Here is a 25,018-nt window from a genome sequence, read left to right on the forward strand (position 1 = left end):
AGCTCAGCTGAACATTCTCTTGGGGTAAGGATGGATCTGGGCACCCCGACTAGTCCTTCTGTGGGAACAGGGCTGGGTAGAACTGAGTTAACCAATCTGCCATAGGCCCACCCCATCCTCTAACACCCCTGACCCTGGTTTTGTTTTGTTGTTTTGTTTTGTCTGTTTCTCTCTCTGACGTTTCAGGCTGTGGAAGAAGATGTGGGTGCTAGTACCCAACCCCGCGCCCTTCTTTCAGCCCCTGTATTCAGCTCATGAGGGTGACTTTAAGGTACTGGTGACTCAGAGATACAGATAATGTTGTCAGAAAAGAAAACAGAAACACTTTCCAGGAGCCAGGAGCTGGTGGGAGGAATGGCTTTGTTCTGCATGATGAGCTCCCCTGGAGGGGTAGGGGGTGGTAGCAAGAGCCCAGAAGCCACTAATGGAAAATAACAGGCTGAATGAAAAGGCTCTTGAGGCAAGACCTTTCCCCTTGAGTTTCTCCCCTTGCCTCCATGGGCTTTCCCCAAGTCACACAATCACAGAATGTCAAAACTGGAAGAGACTTTAGAGGTTACCTAGTCCAGCCTTCTTATGCTGTGGATGAGGCAGCTGAGGACTAGAGGGGAAGACACAGAGGCAGAGCTGGACTAGAACCCCATTGTCCTGACTCCCAAGCCAGGCTTCTTCCTACTATAAACTAGTTTCTATCCTTTTCTTTGACATCTCCTGAGGAGCAGACTCTGCCTTCCCTTTCTTGGGCCTCCTCAGGCGCCTCCCCCCAGCCTTCCCACCTTGTGGGACCAGAGTGGAATTAGCAGGAGAGGGCTTGGGGCTATGGCTGAGGCCCCATGGTGGAAGCTGTTCCCTCCCTCAGGCTACAGGACTGCTGGGACTGCCATCCTGTCCTCCCAGAAACCTATATTCATGGGTTGGGTCTGACCTTCAGCCCAACCCATTAGAGTGAATGAAGCTGTGCCTTAGATGGGGCAGATCTTGGTGGAAACTTTCCCTCCCTATCCACCAAGGCCCCCCCCCCCCATACCCCAGGGCAAGGAAGAAGCACAGGTGCCATAGCTAACATTTAGCACTCATCCGATCCTTAAGACAATCCTGTGAAGTCAGTGTTGTTGTTATCCCACAGGAAGGACACTGAGGCAGGGAGACATAAAGTGACTCACCCAGAGTGACACATTTAGTCAGTCAACAAGCATTTCTTACGTGTTTACTATGTGCTGGGCATGATGCTAAGTGCTAGGTAAGCTTATAAAGGCAAAAACACAGTCCTTGCCCTCAAAGAGTCTACATTCTAACGAGGGAGATGATATGAAAATAACTGTGCTTGCTGAATATACACAGTATAAATGATAGGTGATCTTATTGGAAAAGGTACTGGGGAGGGGGGCATTGGCTTTGAGCTGAGTGTTGAAGGAAGTTGGGATACCCAGGAGGCAGAGGTGAAGAGAGGGGGCATTCTGGGGGCAGCTAAGTGGCAGCAGTGGATAGAACACCGGCCATGAAGTCAGGAGGACCTGAGTTCAAATCCAGCCTCAGACTAAACACTTGACACTTACTAGCTGTGTGACCCTAGGCAAGTCACTTAACCCCAACTGCCTAAGAAAAAAAGGGGGGGGCATTCCAGGCAAAGAGATGAGTCAATGAAATTGTCAGAGTGTGGATGGAGATGGAGGCTGTGTTCGAGGGACAGTAAGGAGGCTGGTGAGTTCACAGAGGGTCAGAAAGTATGAAAAGTCTGGAAAGGTATACACAGAGGCCAGTTGGGAAGGGCTTCAAATGCAAATAGAGGGTTTTATTTTTGTTCTTCGAGGTAATAGGGAGCCACTGTAGCTTATTGAGTGTGTATGTGTGGGTGTGTGTGTGTGTGGGTGTGTGTGAGAATATGGGAGGGGGCTGGGAAATGATATGATCAGACACATGCTCTAGGAAAATGACTTTGGCAGCTGATTGGAAGATGGATTGGATTGGGGGAGAGATTTGAGAAAATAAATATTGAAAGTCTTCCAGATTCAAACTCAAATGTTCTATCCACTGAGCTACCAGCTGCCATTAGCATCTGGCCAGATGTGGGCAGGATAGGCCTCAAGAGGATATCTACTGGTTTGGATTTCAAGCAAGGCCACTCTTTCCAAAAAATATCTTTTCCCCAACCCTCTGCCCCAGGCCTGAGTCTTCTGCCAATTCCCACCTTCACAACTTGGACTTGAGGCAGGGGAGGTCCCAGATGACATTTACTTATGCTTCTTGGGAAGGAAGTAAACATCCAGGCTTGTTCTTAGCATGAATTAGTTTCCCAGATGGGCTGGCATGATGAGGAAAAGGACCAGGGGATCTTCTGGAGAGTGGGGGGTTGGGGGTGGGCTTGGGCACACAATATTTAGGTGACCAAGGATAGCAGAGAGGCCCTGGATGCCTGATTAGAGGGAGTGAGTAGGCTGTGGCCAAGAAGACTAAAGACAAACTTCACCCACTTCATGCTCCTTCCATTGGCTCTGCCAGTCCCATTGGCCGAGAGGGTCCCTATACTCCTCCTTCCTGCTTTGGACTTCCAAAAGCAGAGCCTGGGCTACACATAGGGGAGGAAAAGGAAAAGGAGGAAAGGAAGTCATCTGCAAGGTGTTCACCCACCAGCTACCAGGGTTGGGTGAGCACTTACATGATATTCCCATAGAAATGCCATCATGCGCATAATGGGCCCAGCTGAGCAAAACATGAGTCAGGCTGAGGGCCAGATCTCAGTTTCCAGAATGATTTCCTGTTCTATATGCTGTGCCTTAATTGGGTTCAAGGCAGCACTTTCTGCAGAAGAAATGCTAAATCTGTGTCCTTCATTGCTCAGTCTAGCAGTTCTTTAGGGCTGGATGGTCTCTGAAGATGCCTGAGGCCCAAATTTAGGAGGAGGCATTTCTAAATCTGCCGCTGGTCTGAGAGCTGGGCAAGCTGGTCTGGTGGAGTGGGGTGTGAAGCTCTGGGGTGAGGCCTGGGGAAGGAGCAGTCTGAGGACCTTGGACAAATCCTGGGCCCTCTCTAGACTTCGGTCCCATTACCTATCAAATGGTCATGCCTGGCTGTTTGTTTCTTTCCTTCCCAAGGAACAAAGGAAAATATTATCACAGACCTTCTGTGCCTTAATCCTAAGGAGGGAAGATGGCAATGGTAGACTCTTTAGACTGTTTAAATCTGTGGGAGAGATTTTTTGGGGAAAGCCTGGCCTTACCTGAAAACTGCACTAGTAGGTGTCTTTTCTGTGAAGTCTATCCTGCCCACATCTGACCAGATAGAAAGGGCAGCTGTTGGCTTAGTGGATGAGAATGTTGAATTTGATCAAGGATCCTTAACCTGGCTTCCATGAACCCCCTGGACTTGGTGAATAGATTTTTAAGGCAGGGAGGAAGTCTGTGAACTTGGATAAGAAGAAAAAACTTTCACTTTCATTTCAACAGAATTGGTTTCCTTTGTAATCTTATGGATTTTGTTTTGTGCATTTAAAATATTTTAAGAAGGAATCCATAGGCTTTCCCAGACTGCTAGAAGGGTTCAGATCACAAAAAAAAGGTTAAGTACCACTGAACTAGATAATTTCCAAGGTCTTTTTGAGCTCTTAAAAAAAAAAAGCTTGAGTCAATTATCAGTCAATCGGCAAACATTTATAAAGTGCCTACAATGTGCCATTAGGAGAGAAGATAAAGCCCTTTCTCTTAGTGGGGCTATAAGGAAGGTCAAGTGTATGGTCAGAAGTGGGGAGGGGGACCTATACACTGAGACTTCGTCAGAGAAGGGCTGAGAAGCTAGTAGCTGAACTTTTGAAATCAGAAGGAAGTTGGAAGAAAGAAGCAGGCAGTGGGGGAATGGGGTCTTCTACCAGGGCCATAGCCTCACAGATCTAGAACTAGAAGGAACTTTAGAGGTATTCTATTCCAACCCTCTTATTTACAGATAAGGAGACTAATGCCTAGGGAGGCTAAGTGATTTGCCCCAGGTCTCACATATCTAGACATCAGAGGTGAGATTTGAATCAAATTTCCCTGGCTTAATGTCCAGCGCTATTTCCAGTAGGCCTGAGAGTCACTAGCTTTGTTCTTAACTGAGGCAAATCCAACTCATACTCATTTTCTCTTCTCTGGATCACAATAGCCAGGTCCCTTCTTAATTAGGAGCTTGGGCTTGGCTGAGATGATTGCTAAGGATGTTTCCAGAAAGTAGAGGAGCAACACAGATCATGTGATAAGCACTTACTGGGCACCCATGCTAAAAGAAAGTGATGGCTAACTCACACGGGGTCTACTCCATTCATTCATTCAACATTCACTCTTGGGTGCCTGGCCCTGGGCTAAGAGCTGAGGTGGAGACAGATGAAAAAGACGTATTATTAGTTCAATGTGGGGCACAAAATGGCAGACATATAACTGTAATAAAGGCAAAGACTGATAAATGACACCTTGCAAAATTCTGAGGTGCCAGGGGGCATCATAGGATTTGGAGCTAGAATTGACCCTTTGAGTTCATGTAGTCCGACATTTAACAAATGAGGAAACTGAGGCCCAGAGAGGTTAAATGACTTGTCCAAAGTCTTACATGTTATAAGTAGAAATGCTGGTTTTTAAAACATAGCTTTCTAACTTCAAAGCCAGTAGGGAAGAGAGCATCACTTCTAGCTGAGGGGAATCAGGGAAAGCTTGATGAAAAAGGTGGGCTTTTTGAACTGAGCCTTGAAGGTTGGACGGGATTTCAACAGGCAGAGCCTGTGCTGGGGGGATGGGTGTTTCAGGCAAAGGAAAGAAACATTAGAGCACATTTGGAGTAGTAGTCTAGTGTCTGGATTATAGGATTCATAAAGGAAGGTAGTGGGAGATGATGGGCCTCACAAGGAAATCTGCCTCACTGCTTTAGAATTATGCCTCAGTTTTGACTAAAAATGGCATTCTGCAGTGTGGCCACCCACCTTGTTCACCAGACTTGACTCTACCTCAGTTTCTTCTTATATACAATAAGATCAGGGGTGGGGAGCCTGCGACCTAGAGGACCACATATGGCCTCAAGGCAGAAGGTTCCCCACCCCTGGACCAGGTGATGGCTACCTTTCCTCCAAGGTCCAACATTTGGTATTCTATAATTCATAGAAGGACTTTATGACTGATTCCAAAAATCACAAACATTCCCTAAGAACGCAGGTTGGCCACCAATGAGGTTCTTCCAAAGACTGCATTCCTGAAAGCAATTTCCAAAGAATTTAGAACAAAAGTAGTATTACAGGAATAAGTGCCTAACTCCACAGAGTGACTACTTTGAAGACTCCAGTCTCATGTAGATGGAAGAGCTGTGGTGTATTTGCTAAACAATTAAAGGACATACGGGCGTGCCCAGAAAAAAAAAAGACTTGAAAACTCTTACAAAATCACAAGTGAGAATAGCAGCTCCTATGTAATAGAACACCTGTTTACCATGCATTTTCCTTGAAATGGAGTGGCAGGTTAGTATAAACACACACACACACACACACACACACACACACACACACATTTTTTTAAAACTTGCAATTTTGTTAGTGTATATGGCTACTTCCTGATAAGGACTTCCTTCTGCTAATGCACATTGATGCCTTTCTCTGCAACTTCCAGTCTTAGGCAATTGCCTGAGGCACAAGTGACTGGCCCAGAGTCACACAGCCAATTATTTGTCAAAGGTAGTAATTGAACCCAAGTCTTTCAGACTGGGAGGCTAGCTCTCTATGGTAGGCCATGTTGCCTCTCAGTGCAAATATAATTATCTTAAATTTGCAGATAAGGAGAGAGGCTTAGAGAGGATAAGAAAACTTAGGTTAAGTGAGGTCCAGTGACTTGTCCGGGGCATAAAAGCTCCTAAGTGGTCAGACATGGACCTTGAACCCAGGACCTGTACCTACCATTACAGTACAGCTTCAGGACAGGTGCTAATTTGATCTGTCCAATGAGGGAAGAGTTTGAGAGCCACCCTTGGTAGGTGCCTGAGGATGGTGCAAGGTGCTGAGCCTGTAGAACAGTGACGAGTGCTGATCCGACATCTGGCAACCTGGGTTCAAGTCAGAACTCTGCTGCATACTGGCCACATGGGTTTGGCCAGGTCACTTGGCCTCAGTGAGGACTGGTTTCTTCCTCAGTGGAAAGGGAGCATAAGGCTAAGGGACTCTGGCATTCCAAATGGTCAGACGGTCCTTTGTCTTCATAAGTTGAAAATTGCTCCAATACTTGAAAATAGGGGGGTGGAGGGTACGGGGAGACTCTTAAAGTATCCCTAAGGTAGCTACCCTGAGCTGACTCCTTTGTAGACTCCAGAACCTCTGGGGAAAATGACTGTATATTTTGTAAAGGTCCAGAGAGAGAGAGAGACAGAGGGAGACAGACACAGAGAGATTGAGAGAAAGAGAGACCCAGAGAGAGACAGGGAGAGAGAGACAGAGACACACAGAGAGAGACAGCAGACAACAGATGCAAAAACAGACACACAGATAGCAGAAAGAAAGACAGAAACAGAGAGACTGCTAAAGATAAAGACAGACACAGAAAGGGAGATGGCAGAGACAGAGACATCAGAGACAGTAGAGACAGAGAAAGAGAGACAGCAGAAAGAGAAAGAAAGGTAAAGAGAGAAACAGAAAGAGACAGAGAGAAACAGAGAGACAGCAAACAGGCAGTGATAGAGAGACAGAGACAAAAGGAAAGATGAGAGAGAGAGCGATTGAGCTCTAGGAAGGTGAGAAGCTTGCAACATAAGGTGCCTCAACCTACCCTTCTGCCTTCTTCCCACCCTCATTTCTCAGCCAGGAAGTTACCTCTGCAGACCCATCTCTCCTCAGAAGTCTGTGGGAGAGGCTTGGTCTTGAGCACAGAGGATGTGGTGACTCTCAGAGTGTAGAATCTTAGGGTTAGAAAGGACCTCAGAAGTAATTTCATCTGCCCCTGCCCCCACTCCCTCCCTCTTCGTGCACAGAAACACTCTGTCAGAGGAGCTGTGTGGTACAAGGAAAGCAAAGCAGGCTTCCAGGCAGGAGAAACGGGTCCAAATTCTGACTCTGACCCTTACTAGCTGTGAGTCACTGTAAACCTTCAAAGTGCTCCGAGAAAGTCAGCTGTTCTAATGATTTAGCCTCCAGAACGCTGCTCTGCACAAAGCATTCTGGGTGCTTATCTCCTCTCTACAGAATTAGTCACTTCAGCCCTGAACCTCAGTTTTCTCATCTCCAAAATGGGAATAGTAATATTTGCACTGGCTCCCTCACAGGCTCTTTATGAGCATAGCACTTTATAAACCTGAAAGCACTATAGAAATGTGAGCAGTTGTTATAATAATGCCTTCATTTCTTGTGCTTTCATGGCCAGAATTTAGCTGGAGTCATACATAAAAACTGTGATCTAGATGAGGCGGGTATCCTCAATTTCACATATGGGTAAACTGAGCCTCAGAGAAGTGACTTACCCAGAGCATCATGGCTGGTAAACAACAGGTCAGACGGGGATTTATATTCATGATTTTTGACTTCTTTTAGTTCAGGGTTGTTGTTTTTTTTCCACAATACCAGACTGTTGTCTTCTACAGCATTCTTGACAATGGTCCTCTGGACTCTGCCTGAACACCGGCAGTGATGGGAAACTCTCTACTTCGAGAAAAGCCATGAGCTGGTGGCATAGTCTGGTGGCATAGCTTAGGTTGCACAGGTCTGGCACTGGAGCAGTGCCTAGGGAGGCAGTGGCCAGATGTTTGAAGACAAATGGTCAGTGCCCCTCTCTGCCCCCAGCACTCCCTCCAGCAAGTGGCTGAGGAGAGTCAGACAAGTGCTTATCAAGTTATCCTATCAGTTACCTAGTGGTTTTCTATGCCTGGTCTGAGCAGTCACAGGCACAGTAGGAGAGAGTGTATATCAAAGAGGTGAAACCAGGTGGTTTCGTTACCCAAGTCATTGGGTCACTACCTACTCCTCTCCCTAGCCCTCCCCGCCAGCACACACATACTCATTGATTATTAGCCATAGGCCCACCTGTCCACACAGGGTGTCTGAAGCTGGAGACTTAGTGAAGCAATAGTGCCTGTCTTGAGCTAGCTCCCTTGCAGGCTCTAGAAACCCTGGGGAAGATGACTGTGCATTTTGCAAAGGTAGCCAGACACTCACTTTTGTGGGAAAGTGCCAGTAAGTGGGAGGGCACAGCTGGGAAAGAACCTGACCCCTGCTTTGAGGAGTTGCCATGGGGATAAAGGCCATCGTCTGAGGTCGAAAGACAAAGGGAAGGAAATTATACGACTTGGTGCAAGCTTCTCTCCACTAGCTGCGGAAAAGACTTCAAGTAAGACAGAGGTTTTTTTCACCTATAGAGGACACTGCATGATTTGTCCAACTTCAGGCTTTCTTTAGTTGCCCCCAAAGCATCATTATTGACCTCTCTCCTCTTTATCCTGCCTGACAGGTAGTAAAGGGAGCATGCTCAGGAGCTCACCTCCATCCAAATGGTGACCCCAAGGTGAGGAGAGGGTACTTGCAGGGCTTGGAAAAATGTAAACTTTGCCTTGAGCTTTATGTCATTCCCACTTCCCCATCCTGTGCTCTTTGCCCCACCTCTGGCCTTTTCTAAGGCCTTACTGTATGAGTGGACAATTAATCCTCATGTGACATGATTTTCAGTCTTTTCCTAAAATGTGGTAACTATGTTGCAGACTGGCAAAAACATTCTCAACTTCCTCATTCTAGACTCTCTGCCTCTTAATGTAGTCTAAGATCACATCAGCTTTTTTGTCCACCATATTGAGCTGTTGACTTATTGAACTTATGGTTCACTAGAATCTCCAAATCTTTACATGAGCTGTGGTCCAGCTATACATTCCTATCCCATACTTGCTCAATTGATTTTTTTGAACCCATGCGTAGGGTTCAATATTTTTACATTTTGAAAAATTTCACGTGATTAAATTCAGGCCATTATTCTGGCCTGTCAAAATCACTTTGGATAATTTGTCTGTTGTCCAACATATGTTGTGATCTTTCCCTTCCAACTCTGCGTCATTTATAAACTGAAGGAGCACACCAGTCTTGCCTTCATCCAATCATTGATAAGAATGTGGGTTCGGTCATTCAACCAGTTCTAAATTAATTATGCCTAATTATGCTATTATCTAACCCACACTTCTCCATCATGTTCACGAGAAGAGCAAGAGAGGCTTTGCTAAAAAGTTTTGCAGAAATCTCTGCCTTTAATATTCCCTTGGTCTGACAGATCTATCTTCCAGAAAAGGATGGCGGGTTGGTCTGCTGTGGGTATGTTCTTGATGAAGCCACTCTGGCTCTTGGCAAGCAGTTTCCCTCTCAACCCATCCCTTTGATAACACATTCTAAAATTTGCCCAGGACTCCAAATTAAGCTCACCAGACTATGTTTTTCACTTCATTCACATCTTCTTTGACAACTGGTACAATGTGTGCCATCTGCAGTCCTGATTCCCCTCTGCCTTTTCCCTCAGTCTTGCAGAGATCATTGGCAGTAGCTCAGCCATCATATCCATCCATTCTTTCAGTGCTTAGGAATGCAGTTTGTCCAGATGTGTGGGATGAACTCATTAAGAGAAGCTAGGAATCTTCTTTTCATTCTATTCCTGGCCCTGTTTCTGTTTTCCTTTGGACTTAGAAATCATATTTCCATGCCGAGTACCTTCATCTTCACACTCCATCCCGCTCCCCCCCACCTTTTCAGCTCCCTCCTGCGTGTCATCTTCCCTCATTAAAAGATAAGCTCCTTGAGATAGGGACTTTCTGTTTGCTTGTATTTGTTAACTGCAGGGCTTAGCACAATACAAGGCACATAGTAAGCACTTAATAAATGCTTGTTTCCCTCCCTTCCTTTCCTCCTTTTTCCTTTCCTTCCTCCCTTTCTTCTTGTTTCTTTCCCTTCCTCCCCTCTCTCCATCCCTTTTCTCCTACTTCTTTTCCTACTTCCTTCCTTCCCTCTCTCTCCTCCTTCTTTATTCCTCCCTCCCTCCCCTCCTTCTTCATTCCCTCCCTTTCCTCCTTCTTTACCTTCCTCCTTCCTTCCCTCCCTCCCTTCCTTTCCTCCTTTTTCTTTCCCCTTTTCCTTCCCTCTCTCCCTCCCTTCCTTATCTGCTCCCCCATCTTGTTCATCTGTTTCTTTATCTGGACAGACATTTTTTATTCTATCATTCTCAGTCCAAAGGTCATTATCCTTGACAAGGAAAAAAGAAGCAAAATAGGAGTTGGGTCATTCTGCCTTCTTTTTGTCATCCTTTATCAGTGTCTCATCCACCCCAAGCTACAGTTCAGTTCCTTCTTGGGTCTTTGCATCCATCATAACTAAAAAAGCCCCTTTTCCTCATTACTGGTCTTGCCTCATTCTGAGCTTGAACACTCCCTGACATATCTCTCGTACAGCTGCTTTGTATCCACTTTCTGTTGCCTGTCCTTACTTCCATCTAACATAGACAGGTCTTTGGCATTGTAGCCTGTCGGAGCGAGAAGAGCCACTAGCCTTGGAGTCAAGGAGGACTTCAGTTTTAATTCTGCCTCTCATATTTACTTGTGTGACTAATCACATTTTGTTGTCATTGCTGTTATTCAGTCATTTCAGCTGAATCCAACTCTTCATGGCCCCATTTGAGGTTTTGGGGTTTTCTTGGCAAAGATACTGGAGTGGTTTGCCATTTCCTTCTCTGGTTCATTTTTCAGAAGAGGAAACTGAGGCAAGCAGGGTGAAAGTGACTTGCCCAGAGTGACACAGGTAGTGAGTGTCTGAGGCTGGGTTTGAATTTGTCTTCCTAACTCGGGGCCTGGCACTCTATCCACTGTGCTACCCAGCTGCCCCCACTATTAAAGTAGTGCTACACAATGGAAAAGAATATTGGGTCTGGAGTCAGAGCTTCCTGTCCTTAGGCAAATCACTTAACCTCTATGGCCTCAGTTTCCTCATCTGTAAAACGAACCAGATGACTTCTGAGGTCTCTTTTAGTTCTGAATCTATACAACCATGAAATTTAACTTCTGAGCTTCATATTCATCATCTGTAAAATGGGGATAACGATCTCAATGGCATTTACCTCACAGTGCTATTGTGAGGCTAAAATGTGGTAACATACTATAGGTCAAGTTCCTCAAAAACCTTCCAAGTGCTCTGGAAATGTCACTCATTAATTAGTCCATCCCCCCCCCATTTTACAGACAAGGTAACTGAGGCCCAGAGGAGAAGCAATTTGCCCAGGATAGCAGCAGAAGCTGGATCTCTTCATGTTCAAACTGATGCCACTTCCCCTCAATGAAGACTGAAAAGTGTTTTCTGGAGGCATCTCCAGCAGTCAGTCAGCAAACACTTACTGTCCAGGGCCCATAGAGCCACTGAGGGAAGATGAGCCTCAGGTGTTATCACTAAGGAACTTTGGAAGAAGGGAGTTGTTGGAGCAAGGTAGTCAAAGGCTGGTGTTCTTAGCCCTGATGTTTCACCTCTCTCACCAGGCCCAGTCTGCTACCTTTCATCGCTCCCTCTGTCTACACTGACTGATATCTTGGAGCCTTTTCTAGATTTGTTTTGCTTTTTCCATTTCACATTTCTGATTGAGCTGAGGAGAAAGGAAAGGAAGGGAATGAGCATTTATTAAGCACCTACTATGTGCCAGGCATTGTGCTAAGCATTTTACAGATATTACCTCACTTGATCCCTGCAACAACCCTTGGAGGTAACTGAGAGACCCCCCAGACCTCAAATCAAGGCTTTCCCCCATGGGAGACTGCTAGATGGACTGTTCTGGTGCCAATCCTCCCTACCATCTTGTTCTGTCTCTTTCAGGGGGCCCTGGAGTGCTAGATAAGGGACAGGGACAGAGTGAGGGGTCTGGGGTAAGGTTGGTCCCCAGCTTACCATCTTCCTAGCAGACAGGGGCTAAAGAGGCATCTGGAGGCTAGGTGATTCTGAGGAGGAAAGCAAAATGTTGAAAGCACAGTGCTTGGCACATAGTAGGTGCTTAATAGAGGTTTATTGATTGATCTGAGAGACCAGATATGAAATGAAGCACCTGCAAGACCATACCTCTGCCCTAGACTGTTCTCAGCTCTTCCTACCAAGTAACCTACGCCAAGAATGGAAAGGCAGGAGACTGCCGGCCAACTCAACAGGCACCTTCAGGAAGAGAGGTCCTAAGGGTTCGAGGTGGGGTAAAGAATGTTCTTGCCTGATTTAAAACACAGACCCAAGAATATCAGAGTCAGGAGGAACCTGATGGGCCACAGTAGACCCAACATCCTCATTTTACAGAAGAGAAAAGGCCCAAAGAGAAGACATGACTTATTCAAACGAATTGGTGGCTGATCTAGGACCAGAACCCAGGTTATCTTGACCCTAAGCCTAGCTTTCCCATGATGTCTCGCCACTTGACAGGTGTTCATACCTCTGAACACACCTGGGAGCACTGTTCCCTCTCTCTCCATCTGCAATGGCTCCTCCATAGATTCAAGGGAGAGAGACTTTGCTATATAGGTTCAAGGGAGGGGTCACCTCAAGGAAATTAGCTAATTATAGTTTACTGATAGCAACATGTTGTTGTTGTTGTTTGTCCTTCACTCTCAAAGAGGACCATGACATTAGGGAGGTGATGCCACAACATGCAGGTGAATTGGGTTTAAGTGAGGGAGAGCTGTGCAAAGTCATCAGCCTCACTTTCTCCTCCAGAACCATCTGGGTCCAGTGGCCAGATATAGATCAGACATGAAGGATGTGATGAAGACACATTCATGTCAGTGACATTGTCAGCCTGGGTCCTGACCTTTTGTCCTAATCTGGGGACATGTCACAGCATAGGTAAGTTCAAAGAAAGAAGAGGCTAGTTCAGACCAGGGCTGCAGAGTGGCTGTGAGTAACCCCTCCCCCTCTTCCCACCCCATTCCTTTATACTCAAATGCAAAAAAAAAGAAAATAAAACTACTCAGATGGGCTATACAAATGCTCAGACCATAGGATCCTATTTCTAGAGCTGGAAGAGACATCAGAGGTCATATGATCTTATTCAGCCCATCCATTTTACAGATAAGCGAGTTTCAGTCACTCAAATAATAATGAACACAACAATATATTTGCCCTGTACTATTATATTAAAATAATATATTATGAAACATATTATATATATTTACTATTCACAAATAACAATAACCATAATAATAACAGTTCTTATTAACATTATCATAAGAAATTCAATACGGTATAGTGAGACACACTGCTTAATCTCTTAGTGCCCCCAGGCAACCTCCTAGGACCAAAAGTTACAAAAAAGTTCCTTCTCTGCATTGGTGAAGAGAATTTCAACACTGGGAGATCCTTAACCAATGAAATCATAGGTCCAAGTTCTTCTCTCTTTTCCCTAGAAAAATTATCACTAGAGTTCGACTTGAACCCAGACATCCCCAGTCTGCTGTATCTTCCAGACTGTGGGGAAGTTAAGCATAACCAAATCCCAATTCTTGGCTTTAGATTGGGCTTCAATCCTACTCATAGTTAGAAGTAGTATTTAGCTTAGGTCAAGGCCTGGGGAGATTCTGAGAAGCCACATAGCTACATGGTGAGGGAAGGAAGACCATCTTGTCTTCCTAGGATGCCATGGTGGGTGGGGACTTGTAGAAAGTTTCTTGTCACTAGAGCTTTTCAAGGAGTTGACCATCTGTTTGGAATGATGTTGTAAGGGGATTCCTATTCAGATACAGGTTGGGTTAAATAACTGGTGAGGCCCTTAGAATTCTTGTTAATGATTCTGTGAACTATATACGTGTATACAAATACATTTATACCTAGGTACATACTTATATGTTACGGGTTTGACTATAATGAGATTGACTTTATTAGTCGCATATAAAAACCAACCTCATTATTTTATGAACATGTACACACTCAGGTTAAAGATCTCTGATCACAGATCATAGAATATCGAAGTAGAAACTCAATTCAATGGAACAAGCACTTATTAAGCATCTATTATGTGCTGAGCACTGTGCTAAGTGCCGGAAATATAAAGACAAAAACAAAACGGTCCTTTCCTTCAAGGAGCTTACATTCTGCTGACATCTTAGGGAGCTAGTCCAATCCCCTTGGTGTGTAAATAGGGAAATGGTAATCCATTTGGCTAAGATTGTAGAATGAGTTAGTAGCCAAGGTAGGACCAAAAACAGTGGCCCTTGTTCCCAGGCAAGTCCTCTCTCCCATACAAGATGCTGCTGCCATACTCATTACCATGCATTCTGGTACAAATGGGGTGGACCAGGGGAGTCCACTTATTGATTTGATGAGCTTGCAAGGAGTAAGCTTTTTTTTTTTGCCTGGGGCTAGGAAATCACCTCCCACTGGAGAGTTTGCCCATACCTAGCAATGCCTCATTGAGACGACAAGAGATGTTTTTTAATTGGGTTTCAGGGCCTGGATCTGAGCTCAAGACCCTTCTTTCTCCACCTTGCTCATCAACAGCTGACATAGATAGATAAATAGCTTTAGGTCCTTCTGTATCCCCCACCCCCCACCCAATGCCAGCAAGGGTCAGGGGTCTTTTTCCAGTTCTTTCCTGGCCCCAGGAGCTCATGAGTCTCATGAATAAAAACAACATTCATCAAATCACCAGACAGTCAATAAATAACATATGGAAATTCCCCAAACAACAGGAAGCCAACCAGAGGCCAAGTTAGTTTCATACTTTTTTATAAGATTAATTTTTTTGTTATAATCTTAATAACTATCAACAAAGACCTTTCAACAAAGAAAGGAATTTCACCCTTTGCCCATCATCCCTGCACATTATATGGCTTCAATCTCAGTTCTCAGAATAGCCAGATGGTATAAGTATCCCATTTTAAGATCTGGGGAGATACAGAGAGGGCACATTTTCAAAGAACATCTTCCTGGTTATATGGGGACCACTATTGTCCATCGAGGCTACCAAAGGTGGGAGTGGTAGTGAATCTACCATAGATGTTCAAATAAACGGAAAAAATAAGAAATAGATTTTTATGTAAAACCCTTATCACTGAACAGCATGAGACCAAACAAATCACCAGAAGACAAATGAATGAGAAATGTTTTCTCCATGTTCCTTTCCAAGTCTTCCTGAGGTTCTGCTACCTTTGACTTTGTTTTCTATTTTTATGTATAGTTGTAGTCAATATACCTACACTTCTGACTTTGCCAATCTTACTTTGCTTCACTTCTAATAGGGCTTTCCATATTTCTTTAGTAAATAGTTATCATTTTTATGGCACCAATTGAGAGGCAGTGGATTAAAGGGTTTGCTTTGGAGTTAAGAAAGCCTATGTTCAAGTCCAGTGTCTAGTACAGACTGGCTCTGGGACTCTGGGCATGTCACATAGCCTCTCAGGGGCCCAAGGCAACTCTCTAAAGTTACAGATATATTGCTAACCTGTACCAGTGAAGGGAATTTCCAAACCAGGAGTTCCCCACATTGATGAAATTAAAGGTTCAAATGACAACAAAAAATTATTCCATTTTATAAATAGACTATTTATACTTTACAGAGTCAACATGTTGGTTATTGCCAGTTTCTTACTATTACTAATAAAGAGAAAATAAATGTTTTTGTACTGGTTCCCCCTACCCTTTTTCTTTTTGATAGTATTTTTAAGGGTAAAGTCCAAACAAAGGAATTGCTAAATACTATGTGACTCTCATTGTTCACTGCTAGATTGTTTTCCAAAATCTTTACACCATTCTGAAGAATGGCTTTGAATGTAGTCTTTTCACATTGCCAACAATGAATTTAATAATTTTTTTCTCATTTTATATTGTTTCAGTTGTCAACATTTTGAGACTGTCTTGATTTGTATTTCTTTATCATTAGGGTATGGCTAGTAGCAGTTTGTGTTTTTTCTTTTAAACATGTCTGTTCATGGCCCTTGCCTGTTGTTTCACTAGAGTTCATATTTGTCTCATAGTATATAACAGTCTTATAGTTTCACCATGCAAGGCCTTTTTCAGATGCGTTTACTTCCATATATTTTCTAAATGTCTTTATTTTAATTTTAGAAGTATTGCACAAAATTCTTTTATTTGTATATAATCAAAAATATCCATTTTGTCCTATTGATTTCTACTTTATTTCCTTGATAGAAATAGTCATCCTTTCCATATGTGGAACAAGTATTGTCTGTAAAATGTCTCATCTTTAAAATGAGGGGTTGGACTCCACACCTTCTAAAGTCCTTTCCATTTCTCAATCTATGCTCTATGATTTTTTTTTATCGTATTAGTTTTTCTCCCAGTTTTTTAATTGGAGACTTTAGTCTATTTTTACTTTGCTTCACAATTGTGAGGTTTGTCTTTTCATTTGATAAGAAAGGAAATGCATACTTTCTCATTTTTATTATTAATATTTTTAGCCCAGAGCTAACAAAAGCACTTAAATGAAGTAAATATCTTGAACTTGGACTTCCCCTTCAAGGAAGGGACCTTCATCTTTTGCCCATCGTTCCTCCACCCCCTTTATGGGATTTTCCTCCCACTTATCTGTTTCTCTGAAGTACTCTTCTGAAACATTTACCGATTTAGCATTTACAATGTACTTTCAAGGTACTCACTTCTTTAGCAACTGGTTTATCTTGATTTAAGAAGTACAATTGTTTTAAATACTTACCTTTCTGAAGGAGATGCTAGGCCATTATTGGAAGATCAATCTCCTTAAAGTAGACGTATCCCTTCAACAAACTTTTAAAAAGTTGATTATTTTTAAAATATCCAACTCTTCCCCTAAAGCATGTTACTGCATTTTGCTAAGCATTTAGTTCTGGGCTCACGGTCCAGGTTTCTTAATTCCATATTGCTATATTCCAGTTTCTCCAATTGTTCTTGTCGACATGTTTGCTATGATACCAATTTGTATTCCTTGGCAGGTAATTTCTGTTTTTCTTTTAGCCACTTGAAGCATTTTTTTTTTTTACCATTATAATATTGGAGCTTAAGGGAGAAAGACTCAGATTGGAGCCCAATCTAATAGGCTTAGAAATATTGAATCTTAGGATTTTGTCAAGATCTTGTAGAGTCTTTCTATTTGTACATCCAACTTATTTTTGGTAGTTCTGGGAATTTTCTATGGTGATTTCCTGGAATATTGTGTCTATTTTTTTGGTTTTTTTCCTCTAAATTTTATGGGATATCATTAATACTGAGATTTTTGGGTTATGATCTCTGCTCCAGATCTCTAATTCTTGGGAAAATTCTGTGATTTTTCTGAGCCTGATTTCCTTTGTTTGGTCTACAGTAACTGTCGTTCTGTTTCCCACTGGAGTAAATCTATTGGAGATGATTCTATAGGTTCTCTCAGTTTTTCTATTATGTTCTTTTTATTGGATATTGTCTTCATTATTTTTTCGTGATCTTTTCCCCCCTCAGAATTAGAAAATTGTAGTTTGATTTCATTTTATAATTTTTTACTTTCTTCAACATCTTCTTTTATTTGATCTTGTAATTTTCTTCCTAGAATTAATTCTTGCCTAATTTCTTTTAATATAACATCTTGCCACTTGAGGATGTCTCTCTAAATATCTTGAGTTCTTTCTTTCTTTTTCTTTTCCATTTGAGTTGTTTCTGGTACTTTACCTGATTCAATGGGTATAGCATTTTAAATTACATCAGCATTCTTCTTTGTTCATTTTTATATTTTGTTGGATTTTAAAAATTTATGTGCTTCTTAGCCGCTCTCTCTCTCTCTCTCTCTCTCTCTCTCTCTCTCTCTCTCTCTCTCTTCTCTCGTGATTCTCTTTGTAGTTGTTGGTTTTGTTGGAGTGATATTTGGATATCCTGGTTCCCTTCCAACCTATCACTCTGCCACCTTGACTGGAAAATCTATTTATTTTAGACAATATTCTAGCCATTTATCCACAAACTAAGCCTAACAACTCAGAAGAACAGAAAGAACTTTGAAAATGATTGACAGGAGTTTGACCCATGATCCACCTAGCTTAAACTGAAAGAGCCAGGACATAGAATCAGGAAATCCAGGTTTGTCTGCTACATATTTGTCTGCTACATACTAGCCACAGACAAGTTTGTCCTTTGAAATCCTATGAAATCACATTTCCTTGCTGAGCCTAGGGCAACAATTCAGTCATTTTTTCAGTCATGTTTGACTTTTCATGACCCCATTTGGGGTTTTCTTGGCAAAGATACTGGAATGGTTTGCCATTTAATTAACTCTAACTCATTTCACAGACGAGGAAGCTGAGACAAATAGGCCTAAGTGACTTGCCCAGGGTCACACATCTAGTAAGTATCTGAGGCCAGAGTTGAACTCAGGAAGATGAGTCTTCCTGACTCCAGGCCCCACCTAGCTCTTTGTGCTATTGACCTCCCAAGACTGTTGCAAGGAAAGTGGGGTACATATTTGTATTACTCATGTTTTAGCAGAAAGAATGCTAGACCCCAACATCTAAAGTTTGTTTTGTTGCTCTGCCATTTGTTGGCTTTCGTGGCATTGAACAAACCAGGTTTCCTCTTTGAGTCTCTTTCTTCATCTACAAAATGGGGATTAATAACATTTGCTGTACCTACTTCAGAGCACTTTGCAAAACGGTAAAGCATTATGCTAAAGAGCTCATACCCACACTGTCAAGGCAAGGTCAAGCCCAAATCAGGATCTGTCCAAAGGCCATTGGAGAGTTTTTCTACCTGTTCTTATTTAATAATAATAACAAAGTAACAATAATAATAGCATTTCTATAGCACTATAAGGTTTACAAAGTGCTTTATACATTCTCATTTGGTCCTCACAACAATCTGAGGAGGTTGGTGCTAATCTTATTCCTCTTTTACATGTGAGGAAACAGGCTGAGACAGGTAGAGTGAATTGCCCAGGGTCTTACAGCTAATAAGTGTCTGAGGCAGGATTTTGAACTCTGGTCTTCCAAACTCTAAGTTCAACACTCTTACCCACTGTGCCACCAAGGTCCTAGTTTTCTTGGAATTCCAGGTAGCAGATAGAATCCTGAATGCCTTTACTTGAAGTAGGTGCTGGGGGCCTCTGTTGGGAAATGAAGAGCTACCTTGACTTTTAGGGAAGGACATATAAGAAGGATAGAACATTAAGAAATGGGAGCCAGAATACTTTAGAAAATGAGAGCTAGATTATAAAGGATTTTAAATGTCATAGAAAGGAGTGTCTTCTTTATTCTGGAGGCAATAGAAAGTCACTGAGGTTTACTGAGCAGAGGAGAGACATGGTCAGACCTTTAGGAATATCAGTTTGGCAAGTGAGTGGAAGATGGATTGGAAAAGAGAGTTGAGGTAGGGAGACCAATTAGCAGGCTATGGCAATGATATAGGAAAAGGCTGATGCAGGTCGATCATTCTGATGTCTTGGACTAGAGTGGTTGTGATGGGAATGGAGAAAAGGGGACAGATCTCAGAGATGTTGGGAAGGTACAACTGACGATTTGGCAACTTATCCAATATGGTAGTGAGGGAGAGTCAGGAGGTAAGAACAACTCCCAAAGTCGATAAGTGAGAGGATGGTCATGGTGTCCTTAACACACATAGGGAAGTCAGGAGGAGAGTTTGGTTTGGGAGAAAGGATAATGATTTTTGTTTTGGATGTGGGAAGTTTGAAATTCCTATAGGACATCTAGCTTATTTTTTTTTATTGTTCTTAGCTTTTATTTAGTATTTTATTTTTTCCCAGTTACATGTAAAAACATTTTTAACATTTGTTTTTAAAACTTTGAGTTCCAAATTCTCTCCCTGCCTCCTTTCCCACCCCACATTTCATTGAGAAGGCAAGCAATTTGATATAGGTTATACGTGTGTAGTCATGCAAAACATATCCATAAAAGTCATGTTGTGAAAGAAAACATAGACAAAAAAAAACTCAAGAAAAACAAAGTTTAAAAAAAGTATGCTTCAATCTGTATTCAGACACCATCAGTTCTCTGGGGATAGATAGCATTTTTCTTCCTAAGTCCAGAGTTGTCTTGGATCATTGTATTGCTGAGAATAGCTAAGTCATTCATGGCTGATCACCTTACAATTTGCTGTTACTTTGTACACAGTACATTTCACTTTATATCAGCTTATGCAAGTGTGTCTGGTTTTTCTGAGAGAATTTGCTCATCATTTCTTATAGTACAACAGTAGTCCATCGTAACAACGTCCGACAACTTGTTCAGCCATTTCCCAATTGATGGGCATCCCCTCAACTTCTAATTCTTTACCCCCCCAAAAAGAGCTGCTATAATTTGTTTTTTTTTACATATAAGTAGGACATCCAATTTGAAATGTCCTGGAGGCAACTGGTGTTCAGGAAAGAGGCTGTTGTTATCTTCTTCTACCCCAGCCAGTAGTAAGCAGCCAATCTTTAATTTTTTTGCCTGCCCTTATGAGGGCACATTTTACTTCACATGAAGGGAGGAGGATGGATTTAAGGCGGTGAGGTGGTAGAATCAGGGGGACTTGGTAAGTGACTGGACATAAAGAGTGAGGGTTGAGGATGACTTTTGAACCTGAGTTTGAAAAGATGGATGGTGGGTGCACTTGACAGAAATGGGGAAGTTAAGGAAAGGGGTGGGTTGAGGGAAGAGAGAGACAATGACTTTTGTCTTGGATATTTAGAATTTGAAGTGCCTTTGGGACTTTCAGGTGGAGATATCCAGCAGGCAGTTGGTGATTCAGGCTTACAGTTCTGGAGAGAGATATTTATCTCTCTGGATATGCAGATTTGGAAGTCAGCTTCAAAGAGATGATATTTCAATCCATAAGAGTCAATGGGATCCCCAAGAAAGAGAGTATAGAAAAAGAAGAAAACAATGCACAAATCAGAACCCTGGGATACAACCACACAAGGGGTGTGGAACATAATTTTTGACTCACCAAAGAGGACTTGAGAAGTGGCCAGACATATTGGAGAAATACCAGGACAGAACAGTGTCACAAAAAAAATCCAGAGAGGAGAGATTGTCTAGGAGAAAGACGTCAACTCTGTTGAAAGCTGCAGAAAGGTCAAGGATAAGGAATGAGAAAAGGCCATTGGATTGAGCATTTAGAAGCTGGGCTGGGTGGGATGTCTATGGATTGTTGAAAGGGATTTGTAAAGCTGTCCTCTGCTGACTCAGGATAGGTGGATTTTCCCCCTGGGTTCTGTCACTCACTTCCTAGCTACACAACCTTGAACACATCACCTCATCTCTTCAGACTTCAATTTCCTCAGTTATGAAATTAGGGGATGGGGCAAGATGATCTCTCTTAAGTTTCATTTAGCCCTAATACTCCATATTCAAAGGTCCCTTCCAGGTCTAAAATTCCATGTTATAAGATTCCTTTCAGCTTGGACATTCTGTGATGCAGTAACTGGATGATATGGCCAGCTGTGGGAGCTGATGGCTGGGTGAATTGATTGAATCTTGTATCATATCTGGGATCTTAGTCAAATTTTCATTTTTGTTCGGAAAACCATAAAAACCAACCTTAAAAACTCTTTATCTAGAATCATTGGCCACCAGAGACCAAGCCCCTTAGTATTCTAGTTGCTTCAGTCTTTGAATGAATGAGTGAAAAGCATTTACCAAGCCCTGTGTGCTCAAGCACTGTGCTAAGTATAGAAATATAAAGGATAGGATAGGATAAAATATGAGGATAGAAACATAAAAATGAGACAGTCCTAAGTTTACTTTCAAATAGAAGGAGACAACACATAAACGGGAGTGGTAGACAGTGAAGGCATTTCAATCTGGGAAGTCACAAGGATGGTGGGTGGAATCACAGTGGAGCTGATTGAAGCCTCCTTTTCAGAAGCAGTGGTAATATTGATTTGATGATGGTTCCCATGGTCTAAGACAATGACAATGTCTACTCCTCTCACTCTTTTGCAGAGCTGGGTGGGAACATCTTACACCATCAGCACTCTGAATTTATTCAACTGGGGACTGGTCTCCCCAGAGGTACTGGAAGTATATGGCGGCCGCCTCACCAAAGGGATCGAGCTGATTGATGCCAATGGGCAACCCAAGATAGACTGTGGAATATGCCCCCCTGGACCCTCCCAGAAAGAAGTTGGATCTTTTGCCTTAGGATGTGGTGAGGGGAAGGACAAATCCTATGGCCATGTATCTCTTGACACAGTGATGGTGGTTGATGACAAGGAGTCTGGTCAGCTGTGCTGTGGCTGCAGTCACCAAGCTCAGGATGGAGGTGGTGGCTGTGGTGGGGATGACAACTACCCCAAGATAAATCTTGATGGTGACCAACCTGATGGCCAGGGCTCTGGTGAGCTGCTCTTGGGGAAAGAAGATAGAATCATCTCCTCTGGCCACGTCTCCATGGAGAGCCCTGGGAGGATCCCAGTGTGGCCAAAAGCCCCGATTGGCAGTATTTTGGAAGCCCTTTGCCTGCATCCTCCAGAGGACTGGGATCCAGGGAGTCCTATCTCCCTACCCTCACAGGAAGGGGAGGGTGCTCCCTTCAGCCAGGGACCTTACGCACACTTCTCCTGCAGTTCAGAGAAAGAGGCCTTTGGCCACCCACTAGTCAGCTTGGATATGGACACTTTCGACAGTGGATTTGCTGGTTCTGACTGTGGCAGCCCCTTAGAAAGTGACTTCATGGGGGGCAGTCCAGTGGAAAGGGAAGGCACCTCAGCCCTGGGCACCAGTCATGTTGAGGATGATATCCCAAGAAGTTACGTCAAACAGTGGGTTATTTCCCCCCCTGCCTCCCCAAGTCCTGGATCACATAACAGTTAGCAAGTCAAGCAGGTCCCAAAACTGAGGTGGGGTCAGCGAGGACTAATATGTAAACCTGTTGTCACATGTCAACTATTCATACAGCTTTCACTCAGAAGAAAAAAAGTGGCACATCTTCATCAACAACTGTAAAAAGAGGAACGTGATGGTGCAGAGCGGACTGAACTTAATACTTTGTTATTATTTGATGTCACTTACAGATGGCCTGAGAGGCAGCAGGGCTTAACAGGTGACTCCTCTGAAGTCAAGAAGACCTGGGTTAAAGGCCCATCTCTGGCACATTATGGTTGTGTGACCCTGGGCAAGTCACTTAACCTCTAAGTTCTAGGCAATTCTCTAAAACAAAATGCCAACTTGTGTTGGTAAAGGGAGTATCCTCACCTGGGAGTTCCCATTCCCATTAAATCCCAGGTTCAATTCCTGTCCTTACAGACAGCCCATTATGGGTGTGTGTGTGTGTGTGTGTGTGTGTGTGTGTGTGTGTGTGTGTGTACGCTCTTGGTTTACATTCACTTCATTTGAAGATGCTTATTAGCCATTGTTGAAAACCACAATCGGAGCCGTTTTCCCAGGAGTGGGCATGGGCTGCCCTGGGCCTTGTGTCTTTTCTTTCGGTCCTCCCTTCTACCCCACATCTCAAACGCGAGGTGTTAGAAGAGTTTTGGTGGGGGGAAGGGGAAGTCTCTCGCGCACCACACTCATGAGCTGTAGACACTTGGGGACAAAGAGGATGTCCAAGACCGACCTCTGCCCACGTGAAGCTTAGAACCTGAGCTGGAGATGCAGATTTGGACAGCTGTGCAAAAAAGTGGTAACAACTAGAATTATACTATGAAGCCGCCATAGAACTGTGATGTTTTCAAGGCCTGAGAGTGGATTTGCTAAAAATAAGTTTTCACATTTTGATCCTTTTTTTTTACCTCCTTCCAAAGTGTTACCCCCATTCCCATAATGATGAAAATAAAGTTAGAGAGAAAAGGGTCAAACTTAGCGATGAACAGGTGGGGGGGGGGTTTATATGAAATATGGAAAGAGAAAGTAATAGAAGATAGATGGAGAGAAAGAGAGTAGGTGACATTAGTCATTATACCCATATAGCTCCAGGCTTTTATGGTCAGTCAGTCAATGAGCATCTATTAAGCACATACTATGTGCCAAGCACTGTACTTAGTGCCGGGGATACAAAATGTGGCAAAATAGTTCCTATTCTCAAGGAGCTCACAATCCAATCTCTCTGTAGGAAGAGTGGTAACTCATTCTCATCCCCCTCCCCTATCTCTTTTTTTCTCTATTTCTTCTTCACTCCCTTCCTCCCTCCCTTTCTCTCAATTCCTCCTCCCTTTTTAAACTCTCATTCCCTTTCCTTCCCTTACCCTCCCCTCCCTTTTCTGTCTCTGTCTTCCACGCCCCCTCCCTGTCTTAGCCATTCCTCTTTCCCAATCTAGGTGTAAAAACCAATGGATCTGGACATTCAAAGTTATGTTGACACAGTAACTCATTGCTCCCAGCCCTGCTAGTCAAACAGTGTAGGGGGAGGCTCTGTTGGAGAAGGGAACACCTACATGGAGTCAGTAGCTTTCTGCATTACCTTCTCTTGGTCACACTCACCCACCTCTGACATTGTTACCCCTACCTGCAAATTCTGAATTGCCTTTATCTAATTACAAAAGTTATCTATAAAAGCTGGCTGCATCTTAAAGCCATCGCTAATCTCCAGTTGTCAGTCTATTTGTTGCTATCTTGATGTACTTGTAATAAACTCCTTTTAATTCTCTTTGTCCTGAGTTTTGCCTTGTTTATCAGGGTGAAAGCCCAAAGGAAGAATTTTAAACCCTTTCAACATGGATCCAAAGGATCTAGGCTCTGGACTTGACCCTTTTACTATCTGGCTAGGTGACCTTAAACAAGTTACTTCCTTCTATAGGCCTCACTTCCCTTATCTGCAGATTGAGGGAACTGAATTAAAAGATCCAAGATCCCTTTCAGCTCTAAATCCACAATCCCAAGACTGAGAGCCCCCCTCCTCCCCCCGTTAAGGTAATTGGGGTTAAGTGACTTGCCTAGGGCCACACCGATAGTAAGTGTCAAGTGTTTGGTTCGAGCCCAGATTTGAACTCAGGTCCTCCTGACTTAAGGGCCAGTGCTCTATCTATTGCACCACCTAGCTGCCCTAACGGAAGACTTTTTTTTGGTTTGTTTTTGGTGAGGCAATTGGGGTTAAGTGATTTACCCAAGGTCACACAGCTAGTAAGTGTCAAGTATCTCAGGCCGGATTTGAACTCAGGTC

General features: G+C 43.2%; 1 protein-coding gene across 7 annotated transcripts in view; it reads left to right on the forward strand.

Moving 5' to 3' along the window:
* Window positions 1-24,505, forward strand: part of IL21R (interleukin 21 receptor) — a 51,825-nt gene extending 27,320 nt beyond the window's left edge. For 5 of the 7 annotated variants that reach the window (XM_078152525.1, XM_021006294.2, XM_078152521.1 and 2 more), the window contains 3 exons: window positions 187-271; window positions 8,436-8,489; window positions 21,862-24,505. In XM_078152525.1, the coding sequence (XP_078008651.1) occupies window positions 187-271; window positions 8,436-8,489; window positions 21,862-22,731 (1,009 nt within the window). In that variant the 3' untranslated portion in view covers window positions 22,732-24,505. The remainder of the gene's footprint in view (window positions 1-186; window positions 272-8,435; window positions 8,490-21,861) is intronic. The other 2 variants (XM_078152522.1, XM_078152523.1) reach the window with 1 other exon arrangement.
* The last annotated feature ends 513 nt before the right edge of the window (window positions 24,506-25,018 follow it).

Source organism: Phascolarctos cinereus, unplaced genomic scaffold (assembly GCF_003287225.1).
Source record: "Phascolarctos cinereus isolate Bilbo 61053 unplaced genomic scaffold, phaCin_HiC Scaffold_4;HRSCAF=312, whole genome shotgun sequence".
Taxonomy (NCBI): domain Eukaryota; kingdom Metazoa; phylum Chordata; class Mammalia; order Diprotodontia; family Phascolarctidae; genus Phascolarctos; species Phascolarctos cinereus.